This window comes from Desmodus rotundus, chromosome 10 (assembly GCF_022682495.2).
Source record: "Desmodus rotundus isolate HL8 chromosome 10, HLdesRot8A.1, whole genome shotgun sequence".
Taxonomy (NCBI): domain Eukaryota; kingdom Metazoa; phylum Chordata; class Mammalia; order Chiroptera; family Phyllostomidae; genus Desmodus; species Desmodus rotundus.
This window is the reverse complement of record NC_071396.1, coordinates 79359345-79381298: the sequence shown is the minus strand read 5'-3', so window position 1 is coordinate 79381298 and position 21954 is coordinate 79359345. Positions and strand designations below refer to the sequence as shown.

Here is a 21954-nt window from a genome sequence, read left to right as displayed (position 1 = left end):
AATTAAATCCTCTTTTTTCCTATCAGTAGAAATCTAAATCAAAGCAAAATTTAAAATACTGGGCTTCATTTCACATCCCTAAACGTAGAAAGGGATTTTAAGGTGATCCTCTTGTTTGTAACCCTGCTTCTAAAAAGGCTTCATCTAAAATTTTTTGAAATGGCCCAAAACAATCCTTCCTATTTCTCAATAACCTTCAGAGAAGATGCGATACTCGATCTCAGGCATTCATTCTGGAGTTGTCAGGTTGTTAGAGTCTTCAGACTGAAATTCCATTTGTCACCAGTGTACGTTGAAGCACGTGAACACAACTCTCTGGAACCTTCACCAGTCCCGGAATCGCTCAGTCTTTCCATTTTCCCCAACCTGCTAAACCTCTTGAGGTCACATGGCTCCACCCCAGCCCAGGGAGGACGAACGAATGTAAGGACTTAAGAACCAGAACTGACAGATAGTAAGAGTTCATTTAAAAAGTTAGTGATTGTATGCATGGTGTCATGTGGGTACTAGATTTATCCCAGTGATCACTTAGCAAGTTATGTAAATGTCTAATCACTATGTGTATACCTAACACTAATACAATATTGTATGTAAACTAATTTTAAAATTTTTTTAATTTTGAAAGCCAGTGATTACGATGATGACAGTTAGCCCAGATGGCATGGCTAGCCACCTCAAAGATGCTCTCACAAGACACTGGAATTTTTTAAGTGGGTACTATGCCAAGCTGACCTAACCCACCTGCCCACTCATTTCTCCCGTTCCTTCTGACTGCAGAGCATTGCTAAAGAAAATTATAGATTTTACTGCTCTCCCTACAAATTCATGCTAACTTCAAATGTACTCCTAGTTGAGCAAAACCCTATTATTTATTTCACCTGCCTTGGTCCAGTAGCACACTCCCTAAACAAATTACTCCAACTCTTCTTTATCTTCAGTCTTCTCCACCTAAGGCTGCTTCTCCCACCTGGTCCCCTCAGGAACTGATTTCCATGTCATTTTATGTACACCGGCGCCTTGCATAGTATCTGAGAGATAGAGTTTGTTCAATATATATGTATCTGATTGAAACAAACAAAAAATATCGAATGTACTTTCTACACAAACTTTTATTTTCTTTTTTCCAAAGAATTGGGGAAAATCTTAGCCAAATGTAGGTGGAGGACATTTCCTCGTTCATCCCATTCCTGGTCTACTGGTTTCACTGTTCTTCTGTGTCCAGTGGGCCTGAGTCAAAATGGCCATAGCGGTGACTTCCCTGACTCTGACTCTGGTCTTTGGGCCTAATTGCACACAGAGCCCCATCTTTTGGTCTGCAGGCATTTGGGGTTCCCATTTTATTTTTATTTTTTATTTTTTTATTTACCAAAATTTATTATCTTTTTTTTTATTGTTGTTCAATTACAGTTGTCTGTATTTTCTCCCCACCCCTCCACCCCACCCCAGCCAAACCCGCCTCTTCCCTTTTTAAATGGAAGCTTCTTCTCAATATTTACACAACTCTGGCCAATTCGATTCCTGCCAGGAACTGACAAATATGTACAAATGAGGGACTTGCTGTGCCTGTCCCCTTTGAATGTCCCTCCTGGTACCTGGGAATCTACTTTTCTCTCTTTAGTTCAGTTCTCTGACTCTGAGGTAATCAAATCCACTCCCTTTTTTTCCCCATTTCAGCTCCATGCTAGTCCACGAGGAGCCCCACATGCAGAGTATGGACCCCCCAGTCCGAGCTCCATGCACATGCACCTGCTAGCAGCACTTTGTTGGCCAAGACTAGGACTGAAGTTTGCCCACATCAGCAGTGTGGTCCAGGTGGGGAAGGGAATATGGAAGAGGCCAGGTCATCCCTGAATGCAGAGAAAGAGTTCCAGTTATGGGGTGTGTGGTCTAGAGGGACTGTGGGGTGTCCAAGAAGGGCAAAGCTCCCAGAGGAGGGACAGAGACTTCTAAAGTAGGGTCCTGCACAGGCCCCACTGGCTAGGACAGTACTTCTGCCATTTAAATCATTCTCTGATCTGCGTAATAGTTACCAATGGACATCAGAGCTCAAGCCTTTCACTTGAAAAATGCAAATCCTTTATTCCAAAGTAATTAATTCTGTAATGATTTTTGTGCTTGCTCTATCTAACATTCCTTGATCTGTGTAGCCTAACGAGCTAACCATTTTTTACCACCTTCAAATGAGATACACACAAATCCTCATTTCCCTCCCTTCTTCATTCACTCTTGACATAAGGCATTTCCTTCTGAATGCCTCTCTTCCTTATCTCCATTCCCAGGGTGTCATGCCTCACCATGGAGGCATCTGCACGGTGATGTGCACTCACAGACGGTGTGCACGGTGACTTCAGGTGCACAGACAGCTCTTTTCTGAAACTTGTATACTGAATTTAATTTGCATTATAAAAATCTAAATATCTAAATATGCATGATAAAAATGATAAATAAAATCAAAATTTTTTCATTGCACTTGGTGGAAGTCTGTCTGAAGTATAGCCTATAACATATGGGCCTTGGATAATAAAAGGTCCTCTAAAAATAATAAAGTAAAATAAAGTAAAATAAAGCCCTGGCTGGTTAGCTCAGTTTGTTAGGGCATCATCCTGATATGCCAAGTTGTAGGAAAGTGTGGGTTCAGTCCCCAGTCAGGGAACATACAAAAATCAAGCAATAAATGCATAAATAATTGGAACAATAAGTTGACTTCCTCTCTTCCCTCTCTCTCTCTAAAAATCAATCAATAAAACAAATTTAAATAAATTCATAAAATCACAGCATACCTCTATCCTTCTCCCTTTTTTAGTTTTTTACAATAATCCCTTCCACAACACAATTAATAAATTATATATTAAAAAATAAAAATCTAACCAGCATATCAAACTGGTGATATTGTTGCATAGATTGATGCTACAAAAAATATGAATTGGTTTTAAATTTATAATTTATAAAATAATAGAAAGCAGTTGACTTAGATATAACAAAAAAGGCTATGGCAGAACAGAGATGATAGAAGTTTGGTGAATGCTGTGTGTGCGAGAGCTCCCTAAAAAAAGATGCACATTCCTTGTCCTGGGTCTTCCACTTCTCAACTATACAAACCTAACTCCTATAACACTGGTTTCCTCCTCTGCCTGTGGACAGAGGCATTGAGAAGATGAAATGGAGAAATACATGGAAAACATAGGATGTGGTTCTCTCCAAGGCTGGCCTTTTCTCTGTAATCCCAGTCCTCACACTTTCTAGATTCTGTCTCCCTCAACTGTGCTGTTCTCCCTCAACGGTGCTGTGTTTTTTCCTATTTATTGCTATTGGTTCATTCTCTCCTTCTTACTTGGTTGGATATCCAGTTTCCTAGAATTAAGTCCTCTACTTTATTAGTCAGCTAGGGCTGCCATAACAAAATACCACAGCAAGGTGGTTTAAACAACAGACACTTACCTTCTCACACTTCTGGAAGGCCAAGATCAAGGTGTCAGCAAGATTGTTTCCTTCTGAGAACTCTCTTCATGGGTTGGGGGTGGCCACCAGCGCTATAAGGACACCAGTCCTATCAAATCAGGGCCCCACTCTTATGACCTAAATTAGCTATAATCACCTCTCTAAAGGCCCTATCTCCAAATACAATTACATTGGGGATTAGGACTTCAACATTTGCATTTGGAAGGGCATGATTCTGTTCATAACACTTACCATTTTCTTCTTCCTGTACGAGCCAAACTAAATGAAGTGATGGACATAAGCCAATGATTTCCAATCAGAAGCTGAATCAGCTGTAGTGTTCTTTTAAAATCACAGAATCCCCATTGGAGATCTACTGAACCAGAAAACTCTGAGAATAGTGTGACCAGGAGCTGTAATGTTTACATCTAGACAGCTGAATCCGATGTCACACCTGGTTGACAACCACTGATCTGTACCCCATGCCTTCGCCCTCGATGTACACTTCTCACCGAAAACTATTACGACAAAATTATAAATTACACTGAGTCCATCTATAAAACTAAAACTTGTCACCCCTTGTGACAGTTGTACCTTGTACCAACTGCTCTCAGATGCCAGCGGGAATCACCGTTCATTATGTCGGTCCACTACTGGTTCACTAAACTGTTTTTCAAAAAGACCCTCCCATTTGAAATGAAAATGTTATGTTTGAAAAAGATTATCTAACTTGTTAGACAGAATTCTGTGTTTTTAAAAAACTTTATCAAATGATTCCAAAATTGGCCAATTTTCCTACAAACTATTCTGTTTTCAAAAGAAAATCAAAGCACAAACTTCCCTTTAAATCTCTTAGATACATGGGATTATACAGGAAAAGTTACACTTGTAACCTGCAAGAGTTCATGTACTTAAAAAGCAGCAGCATCCCCATTGTAGACAGAAAATGTGTTCATACAGTATATATAATGTAATACGATGAATCTGGTTTGATTAACTTGTGACCTTAAACTCTCCATTCACTCAGATCTAAACCAGGGAAGCAAAACTCTTGTTTACCTCATTAACATATTGAAAAATGTCTGAAACCACTTTTGTAAAATCCTCATTCGTTTACATATTCATTCAACCAACCAAAATGTATAGATCACCTTCGATTTTCCATGTCTGCATAAGCAACTAACACACCATCTCTGCCCTAAGGAATTTATTTCTTGAGTTAGAGATAAAAGTGGAAACCATTCACTACCAAGCATTATAATTATGACTAATGCTACTGTATTTGGAAACCGCACGTACAATTAATTGTCAAGTGCCAGTATAATTGTCAAGTGCCAGTTCTCAGGCATTTGGTTTTGGTGCCTGCTTATTGGAGAAACCCATGTCTTTTGGGGAAGAATATGAAGGGACTTTGGCATTTACATGCTTGGAAACTGGAGAAGTACAAAGTTGTTTTAGCAGGTGCTGTGACAGAAAAGAGAAACTACATCTTAATAAAAGTAGAGGAACAGGGAAGGTTTTACAAAAGTGACACAAATTAAATTTTAAACAACAAAGCATGAGTTATCTAGGCAGGGACTTCTGGCCTGTGAGAAAATAAATTTCTGTTGTTTAAGCCAGCCACTCTCTGGCATTTTGTTATATCAGTCCTAGCAGAATGAAGCAGTCCGTGTGACTAGAAAGAAGAAAGGGTGCCGGGGGTGGGAAGAGGTGAGGATTAAAAGAGTCCCTATAAAACAGTTGGCTGTCATCATCATTACTGCTCACCCACAGCAGCGCGGCCTTGGTGGCAGGACCATTCCTACAGATTCTGTCCCTCTACGGAAGCCACCCCCTCCCTGCCATAATAGTGGGTGCTCACTCCTGGGACTTCACACTTTGAGGCAGTGATGCGAGAAGAAGAGGAATGCTTAAAGCCACTGATCCCAGCAGCGAGGAGTAGGTCCTGCCTCAGCTTCCGCCTGGGGCATGGCGGCTTGCAAGCTGGTTCTCCAGCCTCCTTTCAATTCGTGGAGCCCCAGTATCCTCTCAGGAAAGTCTGCTTTGTTTAGGAAAGCCAGAGTCATTTTCTGTTTCAGCTGAAGTCCTGGTTGCAAACAATTTTCATCTCTTTCTTGACTGGAAAATGACAGAGACAGAGGGCCCTGGACCTATAGGATTGCCGGAGGACATTGAGGAGCGAGTTTCCTCGGGAATGATACATTAGTAAAATTATCACTCCTCAATGGTGTTACTTTTCCCGGCAGTACGGAGTAGGCTAGGTGGAAATCTGAGAGTCCTAAGTGTCATTTATTATTATCCCCAAAGGGTTACTGAGCCAATGAGGAGATGACATACAAGTCTGTTTCTTATTTTTAAATACAATTTGCCAAGACATTTTGGATTGATCCCAAGACAAATTTTTGTAAAATATTACTTCTGCTTTAACCTCTGAAATGTGGCCTTGGAATTCTGTATGTTCATTGAAGTTTATAAAATTTTAATATTAATGTTAATAATTTGCAGCCACCCAGCTCTTCATTTCCACATGTATACATACGCGAACAACTTATTGTTTCAAAGTTCTTACCTAAGCTAGAAAAAGCATCATTTCATTCTGTAAATGGGGAAATAAGATTAAAGCTGCATGACTTTTTTGAGGTTTGCCCTGGATAAGTTTCTTGACTTATAATCAAATTTCCTCTTTATCATAAGCATCAGCATTATCATTATTTACATTTATTAATTCTGTTTGCAAAAGACTCCCACTAACATGACCCTGTTTGAGCCTCACTCACTTGTTTATTTATTCCACAATGTTTTCTGTCTTTAAAATGTGTCTTGGATCTATGTTAGGTACTGAGAATATGGCAATTAATTACTAAGTGTAATTAATTACTACTATTAAGACTCATTAATTACTAAGATGACTGTTCTTATTGCAATTACAGACTAGTGGTAGAGTTAGACAAGTAAGCAGTGATTCCAGCATGCTGGGAACAGTTCCATGATGAGATCTGGGGAACTACAGTATTATAGAAGTGCGTAAGATGTGGTCCAAATCCAGAATGGAGTGAAGAGGGCATCTGGACTTACTATAACTTTGAAAAAGAGAGGACAGAGGTAACCCCATTCGATTTCACAAATAAAGAAGCCAGTGGCCTACAGGCATTAACAGTTAAGTGATACAATCAAACTGGCAGTAACTAGAGGGGAGAAGGCAGAGGGATAATGGGGGAAAATAGGGAAAGGGCCATCAAGGAACATGTATAAAGGACACATGGACAAAGCCACAGGGGGTATGTTTGAGGATAGGAGGTGGGGATGGGTGGGATGGGGGACCGAGGTCAGGTGAAAATGGAAACAACTGTACTTGAACAACAGTAAAAAAAAAAAGGAAAAATAAAATTAAATAGAAAGACTGCAATCTCTTACCTTTTCTCCTTCCACTGCAAATGGTATTGTGTCACCGAAATCATGACTGTCACTTTATCATCACCATCACCATCATCATGATTACTCTAAGAAATGTTATAAGGCATATGTAGTCCACAACATCAGTTTACATCTAAAAGGACAGTGAAAATTAGCATCACAATACCAGTCAATGGTACAGGTACATTACCTAGTTATGACGGAAGATCACAGTTGCTTTGGGATGTTTAAGTAACTAGAGCCCAGCAAGTTGGTAAAAGCAAGTTTCATGGAAAAGAGAAATGTTGAGCAGTATTTAAAAAGGAATCAGAGGTTGTGTGAAAAGGGGGAAGAATTAAAGATGAAAGGATCACCTTAGTTGGCTCATTAGAGGCAGGAGCTGACAAGATATGGCCATAAGGACACTATCCCCTGCAACAGGGCCCAGGTGTAACTAGAGGTGAGGACATGCAGGCCAGGTGAAACCATCCATGAGGCCCTGTGAACTTTTTCAGACGTCGATTTCTTCTGACTGTATGAAAAAGGAAATACAAATTTAGAGAAGGATACATGATGCCTTAGGAAAGAAGCGAGAGAAAGTTTGTCTAAGTAGCCTGACTATTGGGAGTCAGTCACATTTTCTGTGGCCACAGATTATGACCACTTCTGGTGTTTTTGTGGGAAATGCTCTCATTCCAGCATAACTCTAAAGGCATTTTTCCTTTTATTAACTTATTTTTCGATTATATACCTTATGAAGTGATCGCTCAGATAAGTCTCATACCTATCTATCACCATACATAAGTATTACACTATTATTGACTGTATTCCCTATGTTGTCCTTTATATCCCTGTGACTGTTTTTGCACTAAAAGCCTTTTTTAAGTACCTAGTGGTTTGATTATCTCTTCCTGTTATTCTGAACAGAATTTTAAACATCTTGTTCTTTCCTTAAAACTGGGAATATCTTTATTAGTCTATTAAAAACATGAGAATTCTGAACCTCTCTGTATAATAATAGGTGATAATAATCACCAAAATGTTGGTTTAGCTCTTAATATGTTCAAATTTAATTTAAATTTTGGAACAATTACTACTACTGATTACACTTAAATGACTGACCGTTTCAAACATTTTGGTCCAACCCATTCGATCCCAAAGTTCTTTGCTTCCCAGAGAACTGAGTTTTGACTATGGATGTCTAAGCCTTTAAAACACCCAACCGAGGTCTGAACTATCATAGTAGCTGGGTAAGAGAAGAGATAAGAGGTAAGAAAAGTATCCAGTCATCCAACCACATTTCTGCTTCTTTTTTTTTTTGTACAAGCTTCAGATGAAATACAGTCACTCAATAAAGTCCTTCTGTTTCTCTTTCCCTCCCTCCGTTTCTCTCTCCCCATTCGCCTAGAGAGGGGAACCCTAAACCCTGGAGCCCTGCCAGCAGCACCAAAAAAATCTCTTGACTATTTTCCCAGGGAATTCCTGCCTTAAATGTCAGCAGAGTACAACTCCCAGCCAAAGCAGAGTCTGCCTGGATCTGAATCAAGGAAAATGTGCCTGCTGTACACCAAACGGGAAAACCTGGATCCCCAGGGCATGGGGGCAGGGGCAGAGCTTTAGGGAAAGGGTTTAGAGGACCATTGGAAAGGTTTCCTCACATCCTCCTCACTGAAGAATGGGAAGCTAAGTCAAACGTTTTGGTTCCTTGCTGTTTTTTTATTGTTATTTTTATTTTACTCTTTTGATGGTGAACTATACTTCTGGAAACCACTCTGAATTATAATAAGGCAACACTTCTTTGATAAGGAAACAGAGACACCATTAAAGCCACCTTTGTTCTCGTGGTGGTGGTGGTGGTGGTGGTGGTGGTAATGGTGGTTGTTGCCCGTGCTGTTGTTGTTCTGTTTGGGGTTTTGGGGGGGGGAGGTTCTTGTTTTTAATGAACATGCTGGTATGTAAGTGCTCTGGGGGGAATTCAAGATGCTGCGATTAGTGAAAGGCAAAATAAGATTTATGAGTTAGAATTGAATCTGCCCTACCAGCCTGGAGACACTTCCCGTCTGGTACTGAGGCACTGCTGGCAATTTAGTGTTTTTGTTTTAGTTTCCAATCTCTGAACCCATGAAAAAATATTACAAGTTCCGAGGGCAAGGGTGGGAGACAGCCCAGAAATCCCAAAGACACACATTAGCACCAAAGGAAAACAGAATGGCGCAAGTGGTTTAAAAATTCAGAAGTGAAGCGGGTCAATCAGCTTGCTTTGGCTGAGTACTCTTGCAATTTTCATTTACCCATTTTCATTTCCTGATAGGTGACCGACCTACAGCTTCACGAGGCTACTCAACTGAAAGCTCATGAGGTAGCCTAACCTGAATGGCTGATTTAAAATCAGCATTCCATGCCGCTGTCCTCCTCCCGAAGATCACAGGACTACTCAGGAACGAAGTCAAGAAGATTTCATCAATAAATTGTTATTCTATTTTTTAAGTGAATTAGGCTCTTCCAAATTTACCAATGGGAAAAAAACTTTAGATTCCAAATATCATCTGGTTCTTGACCCAGGAGAGTTCAAACCAGAGCTCAACTTAGAACTGTTATTTGTAGTCGCCAGGGCTCCCTGCCTCATCTTGCCCCCTGCACCCCCACAGCACAACATTCTAGCTGCTTTCTTGTGGTATCATATCCTGCGTGCATTACCATAGGCGGTCCTAGTGAAAATTTGTGTCCCTAGTCCAAAGAAAAGCAAGTCAAGTAGCGAGTGATATCTAATAAGAAAAACTACCTCGTAGGCGAAGGGTTAATCCCTGGTCAGTTTTGTGCCACTCTTCTGAGAGTACTAATAAGTGTATGACTTGGTGCCAGTGAGGGTGGCCCTTCTCTTGATGGGAACAGCCATCCCTTAGGAACTGGACTGTCAACACATTCTAGCAGGGCAGCGATCAGCCAGCCAGAAGAAAGGCAAAGGGTCTGAGAAACCGTGGTAACCAAGTTTTTCTGGCACTCTGTAAAAGGGTGTCGGGAACTGCCACAGCCATGGAAAGAATGCTAATGAGCTTAGGGCAACTTGCAAAGTCCTCCCAACCACCAGCAGCCCTAGGGAGCGGCTCCCTTTGCGGGTGCCCTGAGGCTATGAGTGCAGGCTTCATTCACAGGGAAGACCCTCAACAGGGCAGCGTTTTCCCTTGTGTTCATCGCTTCACAAATGCTTCTGCCTCGATGTTCTCAGAAGCAAAGCAATTACATCTGGCCTATCTGCCTAGAAAATCAAAGGTTTCAAATGTTTAAAAAAAAAAAAACCATTTTGCACCTTTAAAAAAAAATCTCATGCTAAAATCTGAATGGTAAACAGCTCTAAGAATCAGCATGAAATGTTTTAAGTGTTCTTTGTGGATTCATGTAAATTCACCCTCCCTCTCAGCAGATTTTATTCTGACTTTCAGAGAGCATGTTTTTCAGGAGGCTGGAGACCCTGATGGACCATCATCCGTGGGCAACCACCTTGTTAACAATGGAGATTTAATCTTCGCTATCGGAGAATGCTGGCAACAGTGACCACGTGCTCCTCTGACAGTCACACTCAAAACTCTAATTCCTCTTCCTAGTGAGAGCTTTTCACCCATTTCCAAGTCTCAAGTGCCCAAATGACACAAGAAAACCAAAAATTGTAACTGTGATGTGGAAGCATAAAGGCCTCCGTCCTTTTCGCTTCTGTATGTCTTCCTTACCACACTTCATTCTGAAAGCCACTCTGGTCTGAAATCGGATGAAGAGGCAGGGCAGGGGTAGGGAGGGTCCCATAGAAAGATGGGAGTTATCCAATTGGGCGGAGCAGTAAGTTCATAAATGTTCATGGTATTATTACAAATTAATTATTCTAAAATAAGGCCATAAATGTGTCAGTAATGACACACTGCTATAAACCAAGGGTTATGATTATTCCAACTCTAGGCACCTGAGGTCCATTTAAAGAAAAACAGTTAAGATAACGATGCAGGCAGTTAATTCTCAGATCTGACGAAGTTCACCAAACTCTCTAGTCGGGGATGTTTTTGTGGACAAGCAAGCTGTGCAATTGCATGGGGCTCCGTGTTGATAAGGGCCACGCTTTGTTTAATGTCCTGTTATTGCAGTCTTGAAATTCTTCCTGATTTTTGAAGGAGTCTTGCACTCATGTTGCCCTGGGCCCCCACAAATGATGTAGTCAGTGCTATCCTTCAGTTTCTAAATATTAAATTTACTTACAATTCCCCCAAATTTTGTCCCTACCCAATCTCTGTATATTTTTTTTAATTTGCTACTTCTTACCCAACAGTTATTATTAATATAACAACCAGGTAAGCATCCTGGAGAAGTCTTATTTCCTATTTTTTCTTATTTTCTATTGTCAAGATCAATGCTGCCCAGGCTGCAAATGGACCTGCAGTTACCTACTGTGCTTAAAATGCTGTTTCTCCGATAAAAAAGAAAAACTGCAAATAAAAGCCACTGAATTCTGCCACTCGAAAGGAATGCACTGCAGCCTCTCAATTCATCCCAACTGCTGGATAATGTAAATCCGTGTTCTCATAGTTGCCCAATTTCAACCACGACACACAACCAAACCAGACAAATCCTCAGCAATTCTTTCTGATAGGGAGAACTCAGGGAAAGATTTAAGAAATCCTCATTTTCAAAGACGCCAGCTAAAGAAACAGTGTAAGCATTTTGTGTTCCTGAAATGCTCTGTGTCCATAGTGATCAAGTAGAGAAAAGTTATTTCAAGTTCAAATATAACTTAGTGATTGCCACATGGGGCAGAATCTTTCCACCCCTAGACTCCAAAAATCCAATCAGACAAGTGGCCGTAATCTGACTCCCAGCACACTGGGAGCCGCGGGCAGGCAATGAGAGCCGCACTCTGGCCAGGGAAGGCATGAGTGACAGACCCGCAGCAAGGCGGTGGGGGTAAGTCCTTCTTTGCCTTAAGGGAGCAATGCTCTGGGCCAAAAGATGAAAACTCTCACGCTTGTGTTACAGTGATTTGTGCCTTCTCCGGCAGAATCTAGGAAGAAACTATATGGCAGCTGGGTAGTTCTCTAGATCAGAGTACTGAGCACATTCCTAAGGGAAGCATAGAGAAGGTGCAAGAAAAGGGATGCTTTGTTGCAAAATCCTCCATATATGTTCAAGACCTGTGGGGGGAGGGGGGACGGACAGGAAAATGGCCCTATGGAGGTAAATCTATCTGCAGTATTTTTTATCAGAAAAATTACTCACTGAGGGGCTCAGCAGCCTAAGAGTGAATCAGGCTGCATGTTCAGCTGGAAAGAACTGTGTCCCTTTCAGTACAATCTGGGCAGATCAGCAAGCCCCCTTTGTTCCCGGGGCAAAAGAAGCTAAATGGCTGGTGTTGATGCATTTCCAGTGAGTGTGAACATTGACGATAACAGCAGGGCACTATGAGGGCAGCTGGGGTGAGCACTGGTAAGGCCACAGGTATGAATGTGGTGCCGGGAAACTTGGGGGTTCGCAGCCCTGCAGCCCACTGAGGTGGTCACTCTGCTCTGGAAGGAGTTCCGATTTTGTGGGGTTTCCAAAAAGGCTAAATGCTCTTAAGGAGTATAATCTGATTCAGTTTTATGGAAGGGATAGCTGTTTTGGTTTTTGGGTTTTGGGCTGATGAACATTTGAAGCTGTAAAATCAACTGAGTTTCTTAAATTAGGTCCCTGCCGAGCTGGAGACAGGTAGACCAGAACAAGAGAATGAGCAGAGTGACAGCTCCGGGTACTGGGGACAGTGAGGGAAGAAGGGGTGTAGCAGGGAGGCGGCCTTCTCCACGGCCCGCCCCTCCCGGTGATCTCCTGTGCTGCCGAAAAGGGACCTGCGCTTCCTGCCTACCCCGTGTCCTTAGCTTTCTGCTCGGTCCACTTCCTTTTTCCCGCTCAACAGCCACAGACGACCAGCACCTGTGATAGCACCTAGCCCCTTGGCATCCCAGCTGGAGCCGTGGGCTGCTGGTGAGTTCAGAAGCCACCCTCAGAACTTCTTTTTCAGTTTGTGAGTTGTGAGTTTCTCTCCCCTTGGAGTATTTTAGTGTCTCTCCCAGGGCACCTTCCAAGCCCCATTCCAAGTGCTGTTTTTGTCTCTTTCTTGTCTCTTCCCCTAGGGAATGTGATGTCATTGCCCTTCCAGCTGGTGTTTTATGTAATTACGTGATTCATTTAGGGACGCTTGGGAGAGGCCTGGCTATTCTCTCTCCTTCTGGATCCACCTGAGCTTGGGCAAAAAATGGATTTCTCTTTCCAACTCTGAAGGAAAGTCCCTTATCAAACCAGAGGCTGAGTGGAGCTCCTAAAGGTCAAGGGAGAATTCCCCTAGCCCAGCATGTCCCACTGCAGAGCCAAGGCTGCTGGGGACACTGATTGATGGGTGGTGGGGAGTGGGGGCGGGGGGGGGGGGCTAGATCTCACTCTCAGTAACATATCAAGGGGTAGGCTGCGATAACTCTAATCTGTTAAAATGCTTGTCTTTCTTGCCTAACTCTTCTTATAGTCCCCTGTGATTAGAGCCTCTGCTTAATGCTCCCTCACTCTTGCTGCTATCACAGGCAAAGTCTTGAATAATAGAGAAATTGGGTAATTGCTCTCCACCCGCCAAGGGGAATCCTGGTCATTTCTTTCCAGTATGAGCAGCTGCCATTCACATCCCCAACGCCCATCCCTCCCCATCTCCAAAGATCTGCAGACAGTAAGAGGAAAATAGATAGGGGGAAGAAAGTGTCTTCACTCGCAAAGGCTGCCTTTCTGCTCCCATCCTCCCTTACCCCTTACCCCTCACCCCTCCTCCACACACACAAGCTTTCCCCAGCTAAAGGCACTGGTCAGCAGTCTTCTAAGGCCAAGCGGAACGAAGAGAAGACCACCAAGAAGACACTAGAGAAAACCCGCTTTCCATGGAGGTTTCTGCTGCCAGGACCTCTGTGTCCCTTGCCCCGCCCCCTTTGCACACTCGCCTTCCCCAGCTCTGCCTCACTCTCCCTCAGCCGCAGCTAGGCTGCCCCGAAGGGTGGGCAGGGCGCCTGGGGCGCTGCTTGCACACACTGGCCTCCAGGAACCCTTTGGGAGTTTATTTGAGGGGTAACGTCAGGGGTTGAGAGAGGGTCCAGCACCAGGAGGCACTGTCCCCTAACACTGCAAAAGCACCGCGGAAGCCAGGATGCAGTTTTCGCAGGAGAGCTGGGACGCCGAGGACTCCAGTGAAGCGGGGCGGGTCTGAGCTGATGGGCTGCTCTGTTTATCCACCCGCCAGGGCCCGGGAGTCTGGCAACCGCCTGGGAGAGGCCGTTCTCCCCACCCCAACCCACCCCCGCCCTTTGAGAGGCGCCTGGAGTCCGGACCGGAGTAGTGCACAGCGTCCCTCGGACTCCTCCCTCTGGCTGGGGAGGGGAAGGGGTATCCCCGTCTCTGCTAAGGCCCAGCGTGATCCTAGCGCCCCTGCCTGATCCTACCGCCCCTGCCTGTCACTAGAACGTCCCCACCCCCCAAGGAATTTACCTTCTGGAAAGACAGACTTCCAGCATTCCAGGCTTCCTAGCAGGGCTCCCCTTAATCCAGAATCTCTCCTTGGGGAGAGTGGAGGGCGAATCAGCGCTCTATAAATCCATTTGCAGAATGCCATTTTGAGCAATAAACAAAACTGAAGAAGACTTCCTTGTTTCATTGCTTTATGTTCAAAATACAAAAGGCATATGAAAGTACATTGAAACTTAAAACTTACTCCGGGGCCTGCAAAGCAAATATATTTTATTCTTAATTCTTGAAGGAACTTGATTTAGACATTCTCCTTTCTAGCAACAATTCAGATAACTTTCCAGTGAAACTGTAGTATCTTTTAATATTAAATCAAAGGAGTCCAGAATAAAAATATATTGACTAGTGGCTGAGGAGACTGCTACTTCATTGATTATAGAGATTTTCCAGAAGCATTCTTTGTTGGTATGCAAATAAACTTTCGGGGGCGCCCTCCCCATCACAGAACAAGTGCGCAGGCCTGGTGTCTTCACCTGAATTCACAGACCCCGGCGTGGTAACTTCTGATGCTGATTTCGTTTTCTTTTCAGTAAGTGTGGACCTGTGTGCAGACGAGAGAACATCATGGTGGCCTTCAAGGGGGTCTGGACTCAAGCCTTCTGGAAAGCAGTCACGGCAGAATTCCTCGCTATGCTCATTTTTGTTCTCCTCAGCCTGGGGTCCACCATCAACTGGGGTGGAGCGGAAAAGCCCTTGCCCGTCGACATGGTCCTCATCTCCCTCTGCTTTGGTCTCAGCATTGCGACGATGGTGCAGTGCTTCGGCCACATCAGTGGCGGCCACATCAACCCTGCTGTGACGGTGGCCATGGTGTGCACCAGGAAGATTAGCATTGCCAAGTCCGTATTCTACATCGCAGCCCAGTGCCTGGGCGCCATCATCGGAGCCGGGATTCTGTACCTCGTCACACCGCGCAGTGTGGTGGGGGGCTTGGGGGTCACCACGGTAGCATCTTTAACTCTTATTTTCAAACTAGACTTCAAACTTCTTGCAGATTCTAGTCAATGACACCCTGGGGGCCAGAGAGGCCTTGCCAATTTATTCCCCCAACATTTCTAATGATTCTTGATAAGGGTGACAACTGATTCTGGCAAGTGTGCATGTATCCTTATGAAATCATTGTTGGCTACTGAGTGACTTGAACATTACCAAGTCTCAGTGGCACAAAAGTGTGTTGATTTTTCCCTCTCTCTCTCCCCCCCATCCCATGACTATACCAACTATATATTTAGCATAAGACATTTTTATTACAATCATTTGTTGGTTCACTAGCAGAAGAAACCGTTTCTTTCTTCTCATGTTTGTGAAATTTTTAATGGTCAGTGTAAAGGATCACACTTTAAAAAGTAAACTGTCATTTGATTCCAGCTTGGTTCTTAGCTGACTAGGAGTATCATTTGTCAGCTCAGCACCAGAGTTGATTTACGACACACACACACACACAGTTTAAATTTTAATTGAAATATGTATTAATTAATTTAAATCTAATTAATGGTAATCATTGCCTTATAAAATTGCAAGACTCTCAAGAAACTCTTTTGTAAGTTAAGTACAAAAGTGGCACATTTTGCTTCCTTTGTAGAAAAAACATTTGACACAAACTCCTGCTTGGTCATTGTAAAAATAATTAATTATCTATTTTGGCCCCAAATAAGTGGAAATATATTCCTTCTGTTTTGGAGGGTGAGGGTAGGGTCTCAATTGGAAGTAGAAGACTCAACCGTCATTTTCTTTAAATTACAATTTACATTCAGTGTTATTTTGTATTGGTTTCACACGTACGGCATGGTGCTTAGACACTCATGCACTCTACAGAGTGGTCCCCCTGGTATTGCCAGCACCCACCTGGCACCGTACGCAGTCATTACGATATTATTGACTGTGTTCCCTCTGCTGTGCTCTACACCTCTGTGACTATTCTGTAACTACCAATTCATCCTTCTTCATCCCTCTACCTTTTTCACCGCAGCCCCCCGACCTTTGTCAACTGCCAGTCTGCTCTCTGTATCTATGAGTCTATTGCTATTTTGTTTGTTCATTTTGTTCTTTAGATTCCAAATGTAAATGAAATCATGTGGCAAGATCAGTTTTTACGCTGATAAAATACGCCTTTCACAACGATAGTTATTATAAAAATGTATTCTTGCTTCAATAACTCAAATGGAGTATTTTTCTCTTTCTAGGTTCACGGCAGTCTCACTGCCGGCCATGGTCTCCTGGTGGAGCTGATAATTACATTTCAGCTGGTGTTTACTATTTTCGCCAGCTGTGACTCCAAACGGACTGATGTCACTGGTTCAATAGCTTTAGCAATTGGATTTTCTGTTGCAATTGGACATTTATTTGCAGTAAGTTTCCAAGTCCATTTAAATAATTGATCCATTTCATTTATCCTTGCCCTGAAAATGGTCTGAAAATGTGGTGTTTTATAGCTGTAGTTCTTTCGAATCCAGCCATGTCTGTCCATTGTAAGTGATTATTTTTCTAACTTTTCAATGAGTGTGTTGATATGGCAGCTAATATCTCGACAGTTCAGAATTCCTTGGTTCATTACCATTGCACATGGTAGCAAATTTCAGTGAGTGATACCTGTCAGTAGAACTGTCTCAGCAAAGCCTGAAGTTGTTTTCTTTTTTCCTGTAGATCAATTACACTGGTGCCAGCATGAACCCCGCCCGATCCTTCGGACCTGCAGTAATCATGGGAAACTGGGAAAACCACTGGGTAACTAACTATCATATTGAGGACAGTTACCCATGGAGCGCTCTTTCTTTTTCTCATTATTTTGCTCACTAGTTTCTCATACTTCCTCCCAACCTTGACCCCCTACTTTATTACATCTTTCATAAAGACTAGGGAGAGACTAGCACAGATCCATTTCAAAACATCTCCTCTAGTATCTGTCCTCAGTAATAGTCATTTTTTAAGCACTGCTCTGGGCACTGTATCAGCCAGACTACAGCCAAATACATTGTACACGGAGGTTGCCTGTGTGGAACAAGTTAAAATCAGGATAGTGCAGTGAATATAGTTTTTAAATAATTGAAAGTAAAGCCTTGGCAATAACAGAAAATACCCTCACAAAAAAAGGTGAAGAAGAAGAAAAAGAATGAAATTCTTAAAAGCACTGCCCATAGCAAAAATATTTATCCTTTTTGTTTACAAAAGCATGAACCCAATTAATAGTATGCAAGTTGGAAGCATTTGAACTGCAGATGGTGAGGAATAAATGGTGCAAATATTTACACTATTATCACCATAGTCATAGCCGGAAAAATAAATGACTCTCAGAAAAGGCATACTCTCAGTCACACGTCTAACCTACTCATGGCTGTGGCGGCCATGCTTCTGGAGAGCAGTGGTAGCCGTTTTTACATATTACAACGAGTTTTATTTCAATTGTTTCTTACAAAAATGAATTTAAATTCCTTGAATGAGTAATGTAGCAGCTTTGAAGGCCACTCTCACACTACCTTACAATAATCAATAAAAATATGAAACGTAAGTTACCTTCAAATGGGGCTAAACTTTATTGTCATTTATATGTTGTGAATGCTATTTTATAACTTTTATGAACATAAGAGAATGTTACTTGTGTTTTACTCTCGTGCATCAGTGGTTATTGACCCAGTCACACCCACTCAACCATGGCACACATTGCAAATGAAAAGAAATTGCACCACTAGGACGTGCATTCAGTTCTAAGGAAAGTGCGCCGAGTTGTTACAAGTAATCTACACCATTAAATAACACCCTTTGCGTCAGTGTTCAAAAGCATGATTTAGGGCCCAGACAGGCAAAGACTCAGTCAGATGAGACATGCTGCTCATCAAATTGGTCATTGTGCCACTGATATTTCCAAAGTTATGTCTCAAAACATTAGCCACATTAACAGGAATGGAAATTTTTTATGGGTGATAAATGTACAACTTTTAGTTTAAGATTAAATTCAAACTACTTTTATAATTAAAATTTAGAAAAATGATAACTTTATTTAATTTATGAGGACTTTAAAATGTGGATAAAATATGTTTTTATTAATTACTTTTATTTATTAATTAGTTATGGTAAACTAGTGATAATTTAAAGAGCAGAAAAATTCTTAGCTTGTTGATTGAATCAAAGTTTCTCCTTCTTGTTATTTTATGATAGACTTAATCCTACTGAAAGTGAATGTACGTTTTGTAGCAATGGCGTGTGAAATTTAGAACTAAGTTGAAGTATATCTGCAGGTAGATAGATAGACTAGAAATAACACAAAGTATTAATGACATTAGTTTAGTTTTCTTTTTTATACCTGCCTGTAGTTTCTATATTTGTAAGAATAAAAAATCTTTACCTTTATAGGTTTTGAAAGTTACTTTAAAGTACATTGTGACTTTGTTTTGAAATAGCAACTTGAAATTCAGATATGTTTATTTCTGACAACATGCAGCTAGATGTTTTATTTAAAGGTGTTTTGGGGAAGCGCCGTGACTGTTCAGCAGTCCCTAGTCTCCCTTGTGGGACTTGTAGCTTGTGGAGTAGAACATATCTAAGGAGATCTTACCAAAGGAACAAAGAGTGAAAACCTGCAGAGGAGGGCTCCTGCGAAAGAGCGTGGAGACGATAAACTCTCACAGGGTTTCGTTCATGTTCAAGATAAGAAACTCGGTTCTTGTGATCACTCTACCAACAGTTTCCCTGTTAAGTGTATGTGTTCGGATTAGCTTAAAGTTTGAATTTTCCTTAGATTTTGCAAGGAGGCTTCTGATATTAATTTCCAGAGAGTACTTTAAGCCACAATCACTCATCACCCTTTTTGCAAATGAGACAAGTCTAGTGTAGTGGAAAGGGGTATAATAGCTCAAAAGAGTGGTTTGAACGCAGACAAACCTGAAATCCCAGCTCAACCAGTTGGTAAGCATAGAATCTTAAGCAAGTCTCTTACCTTCTTAGAGTGCCAGTTTTCTTACCCTTAATATGGCAGCAGTAACAGTGTCTAGCTCATAGGTTATTGTTAGAATTCAATGCTATGAGAAAAGTACTAAGTACTGCTGGCTCAGAGCCAGTGCTCAATAAACAGGGTTTCTGTTGCCCAAGTGAATCTGTTGAATGAATCTCTAATCTTCTACAGCATACATGTGCTCTAAAGCAGATGTTGAAGTTTATCCAAAACTCAAAACTTAATTCATTCTAGACACATAGTGATATGATAAAAAGCTTCCATGTATTGAATTAAAAATCCTGTGGAATTGCTGGGTCATCCTCAGCTAACCATCATTCATAAACTCAGTCGGGGGGTTTTCACCAAGTCACCATCGTAAGAACCACAAGGATGAAATCACTGTGCAAGAAGAGTGATGAACAAACCACCGAGGTTTCCAATGAAATCAAATCACCAGACTTTAAAGAGGAAAAGCGTGTTTACGCAAATGATAGTGACGTACAGCCAGCCTACTCACATGCATTTTTAAATTGTCCAGGAAACATGGAACGGGGCGGTTGCTATGCAAATGGGACTATTCAGTATTTACTTTATAAGTACTTATGACATTTCCATTCAGTTTCAGCTTAATCCTGACACCACAGGAGGTATGCATTATTCTAATCCCCACTATGCAGATGAGGAAATTAAGGTTTAGGAAGTGAAGTAACTGATACAAACACAAAAGCTAAGCGGTGGAGCTGGGAGCCATTTAGCATGCTGTATTGAATAACTGAAGCTTTGAGTGATAAAATCTTCACTATGATCTTGATTACGCAGAAAACTAATGTAAAATGGCAATATTAAGAAAATGAGATAAGTATCCTCCAGAAATTCTATTTTTTTTCTATTTTAGTTGAAGAATTCTCATGTCTGCTTAGTATGTGGTACCACCAAAGAGGAGCTATCATTACTTTAAGGATTATCAAAAAATGGAAAGAAAGTAACTAGTGAAAAGAAAAGAGAAAACACTCTTTCTTGCTTTCTGTTCAAGTGCTATTTAACAATATACGGATCTCTGAAATGGATTTCATGTATTTTTTTTATAGTTTATTTGTATTATATTTTTACCATTACCATTTATCCCCTTTATACCCTCATCTACCTCCACTCACCCTCCTTTCCCCCACAATCACCACACTGTTGTCCATGTCCATGAGTCCTTTTTCCTTTTTGCTCGAGCCCTCCACCTCAACCCCTCCCCCAGAGTGTCAGCCTGCCCTCTATGAGTCTGTCTGTTCTTTCCAATTCTTCTCCTTTTTTATGTATGACTCATTATCCACAACCCTCTCTTAATTTAAGCCAGCTAAATTCTATATTTATGAATTGTTCAAAAGAATACTTTTTCTCTACTTAAACTCTATAACTCTTCCATCTTTCTCCCAGATATACTGGGTTGGACCAATAATAGGAGCTGTTCTTGCCGGTGGCCTTTATGAGTATGTCTTCTGTCCAGATGTGGAACTCAAACGTCGTTTTAAAGAAGCTTTCAGCAAAGCTGCTCAGCAAACAAAAGGAAGCTACATGGAGGTGGAGGACAACAGGAGTCAGGTAGAGACTGAGGACTTGATTCTAAAACCCGGAGTGGTGCACGTGATTGACATTGACCGAGGTGAGGAGAAGAAGGGGAAAGACCCCTCGGGAGAAGTGCTGTCATCCGTATGACTAGAAGAAAGCACTGAAAGCAGACAGGAGCCCTTAGAACTGTCCTCAGATTTCCTTCCACCCATTAAGGAGACAGATTTGTTGTGAATTAGACATGTGCAGGTTTGTTGTTTCATGTCATTTTCCTCAGTCTAGATAATAAGTATTTCCTTATTTACCAAGGAGGAATGGAAGAAACCTATTGTGAATTCCAAATCTAAAAACGAAATCTTTTAAAAGTGTCTCCAAAGCACATATGTACCTAGCGTTTCTAGTTGCCACTCATTAATAATGAATTTAAAATGTGTATCAGGATTTGGTTAAGTCTTGCCTAACAGAAAACATAGACAAACCTATCAGCTTATTCTTCCTCTACCAGGAAATTGGTATTGTCAACCCTCATTTGAGTATTTATTCCATTAAATCAAGTTTATCAATGGCAAAGTACAGTATGTCACCGAGTGGTGCACATTCAGGAAAGGAAATGCAACAAGCTTTTTTATGGGCAGTCCCTTATTTATAAACTACCTCGGCATAAGAATATATTAATAAGGGTTATTGCTAATAAATAACTTCCGCTTATATTTCAAACACCAAACTTTAAACCCAAACTCCAATTCATAATATTCCTTCCTCCTCTTCCACACCCAAGACAATGTGAAACTAAAACCCAGAAATTGGAAGAATGTTCCGAACCCCTGTATATTCATTAGTTCCACTTAAGAAAGCATCCGAATCATAAGAGACACCTGTTGAGATTCAGGACAGATTCATAAGATCTCATGGGGTGGGAAGGAAACCACCACCATACAAAAGTCATAAGGAAAGAGGAAATCTGAAGTCTGGTATCAAAGCGTTGTTCTGTTTTCAGTGCCCTTCCTCAAATCCACCACATGAGGTGAACGATTGAAATTTTTAACCAGTTAACCACCTTGCTTATTTTT

General features: G+C 41.6%; 2 protein-coding genes across 5 annotated transcripts in view; both read left to right on the top strand.

Moving 5' to 3' along the window:
• Positions 1-9336, top strand: part of CHST9 (carbohydrate sulfotransferase 9) — a 268780-nt gene extending 259444 nt beyond the window's left edge. Inside the window, exon 7 of the mRNA XM_053912210.2 lies at positions 9143-9336. Coding sequence (XP_053768185.1) covers positions 9143-9199 — 57 coding nt within the window. The 3' untranslated portion in view covers positions 9200-9336. The remainder of the gene's footprint in view (positions 1-9142) is intronic.
• Positions 9337-11467: 2131 nt separating this feature from the next.
• On the top strand, positions 11468-21193 carry AQP4 (aquaporin 4). 4 transcript variants are annotated; one of them, XM_045188008.2, is made up of 5 exons: positions 11468-11526; positions 14931-15345; positions 16584-16748; positions 17044-17124; positions 20753-21193. In XM_045188008.2, exons 2-5 carry the CDS (start codon positions 14965-14967, stop codon positions 21029-21031), a joined length of 906 nt encoding a protein of 301 aa, XP_045043943.1. In that variant the 5' UTR covers positions 11468-11526; positions 14931-14964; the 3' UTR covers positions 21032-21193. The 4 variants fall into 4 exon arrangements, with proteins under 4 accessions (XP_045043943.1, XP_045043942.1, XP_045043945.1 ...); XM_045188007.3 differs by lacking the exon at positions 11468-11526 and adding an exon at positions 11551-11775; XM_045188010.2 differs by lacking the exon at positions 11468-11526 and adding an exon at positions 11738-11775 and having other exon boundaries at positions 14935-15345.
• The last annotated feature ends 761 nt before the right edge of the window (positions 21194-21954 follow it).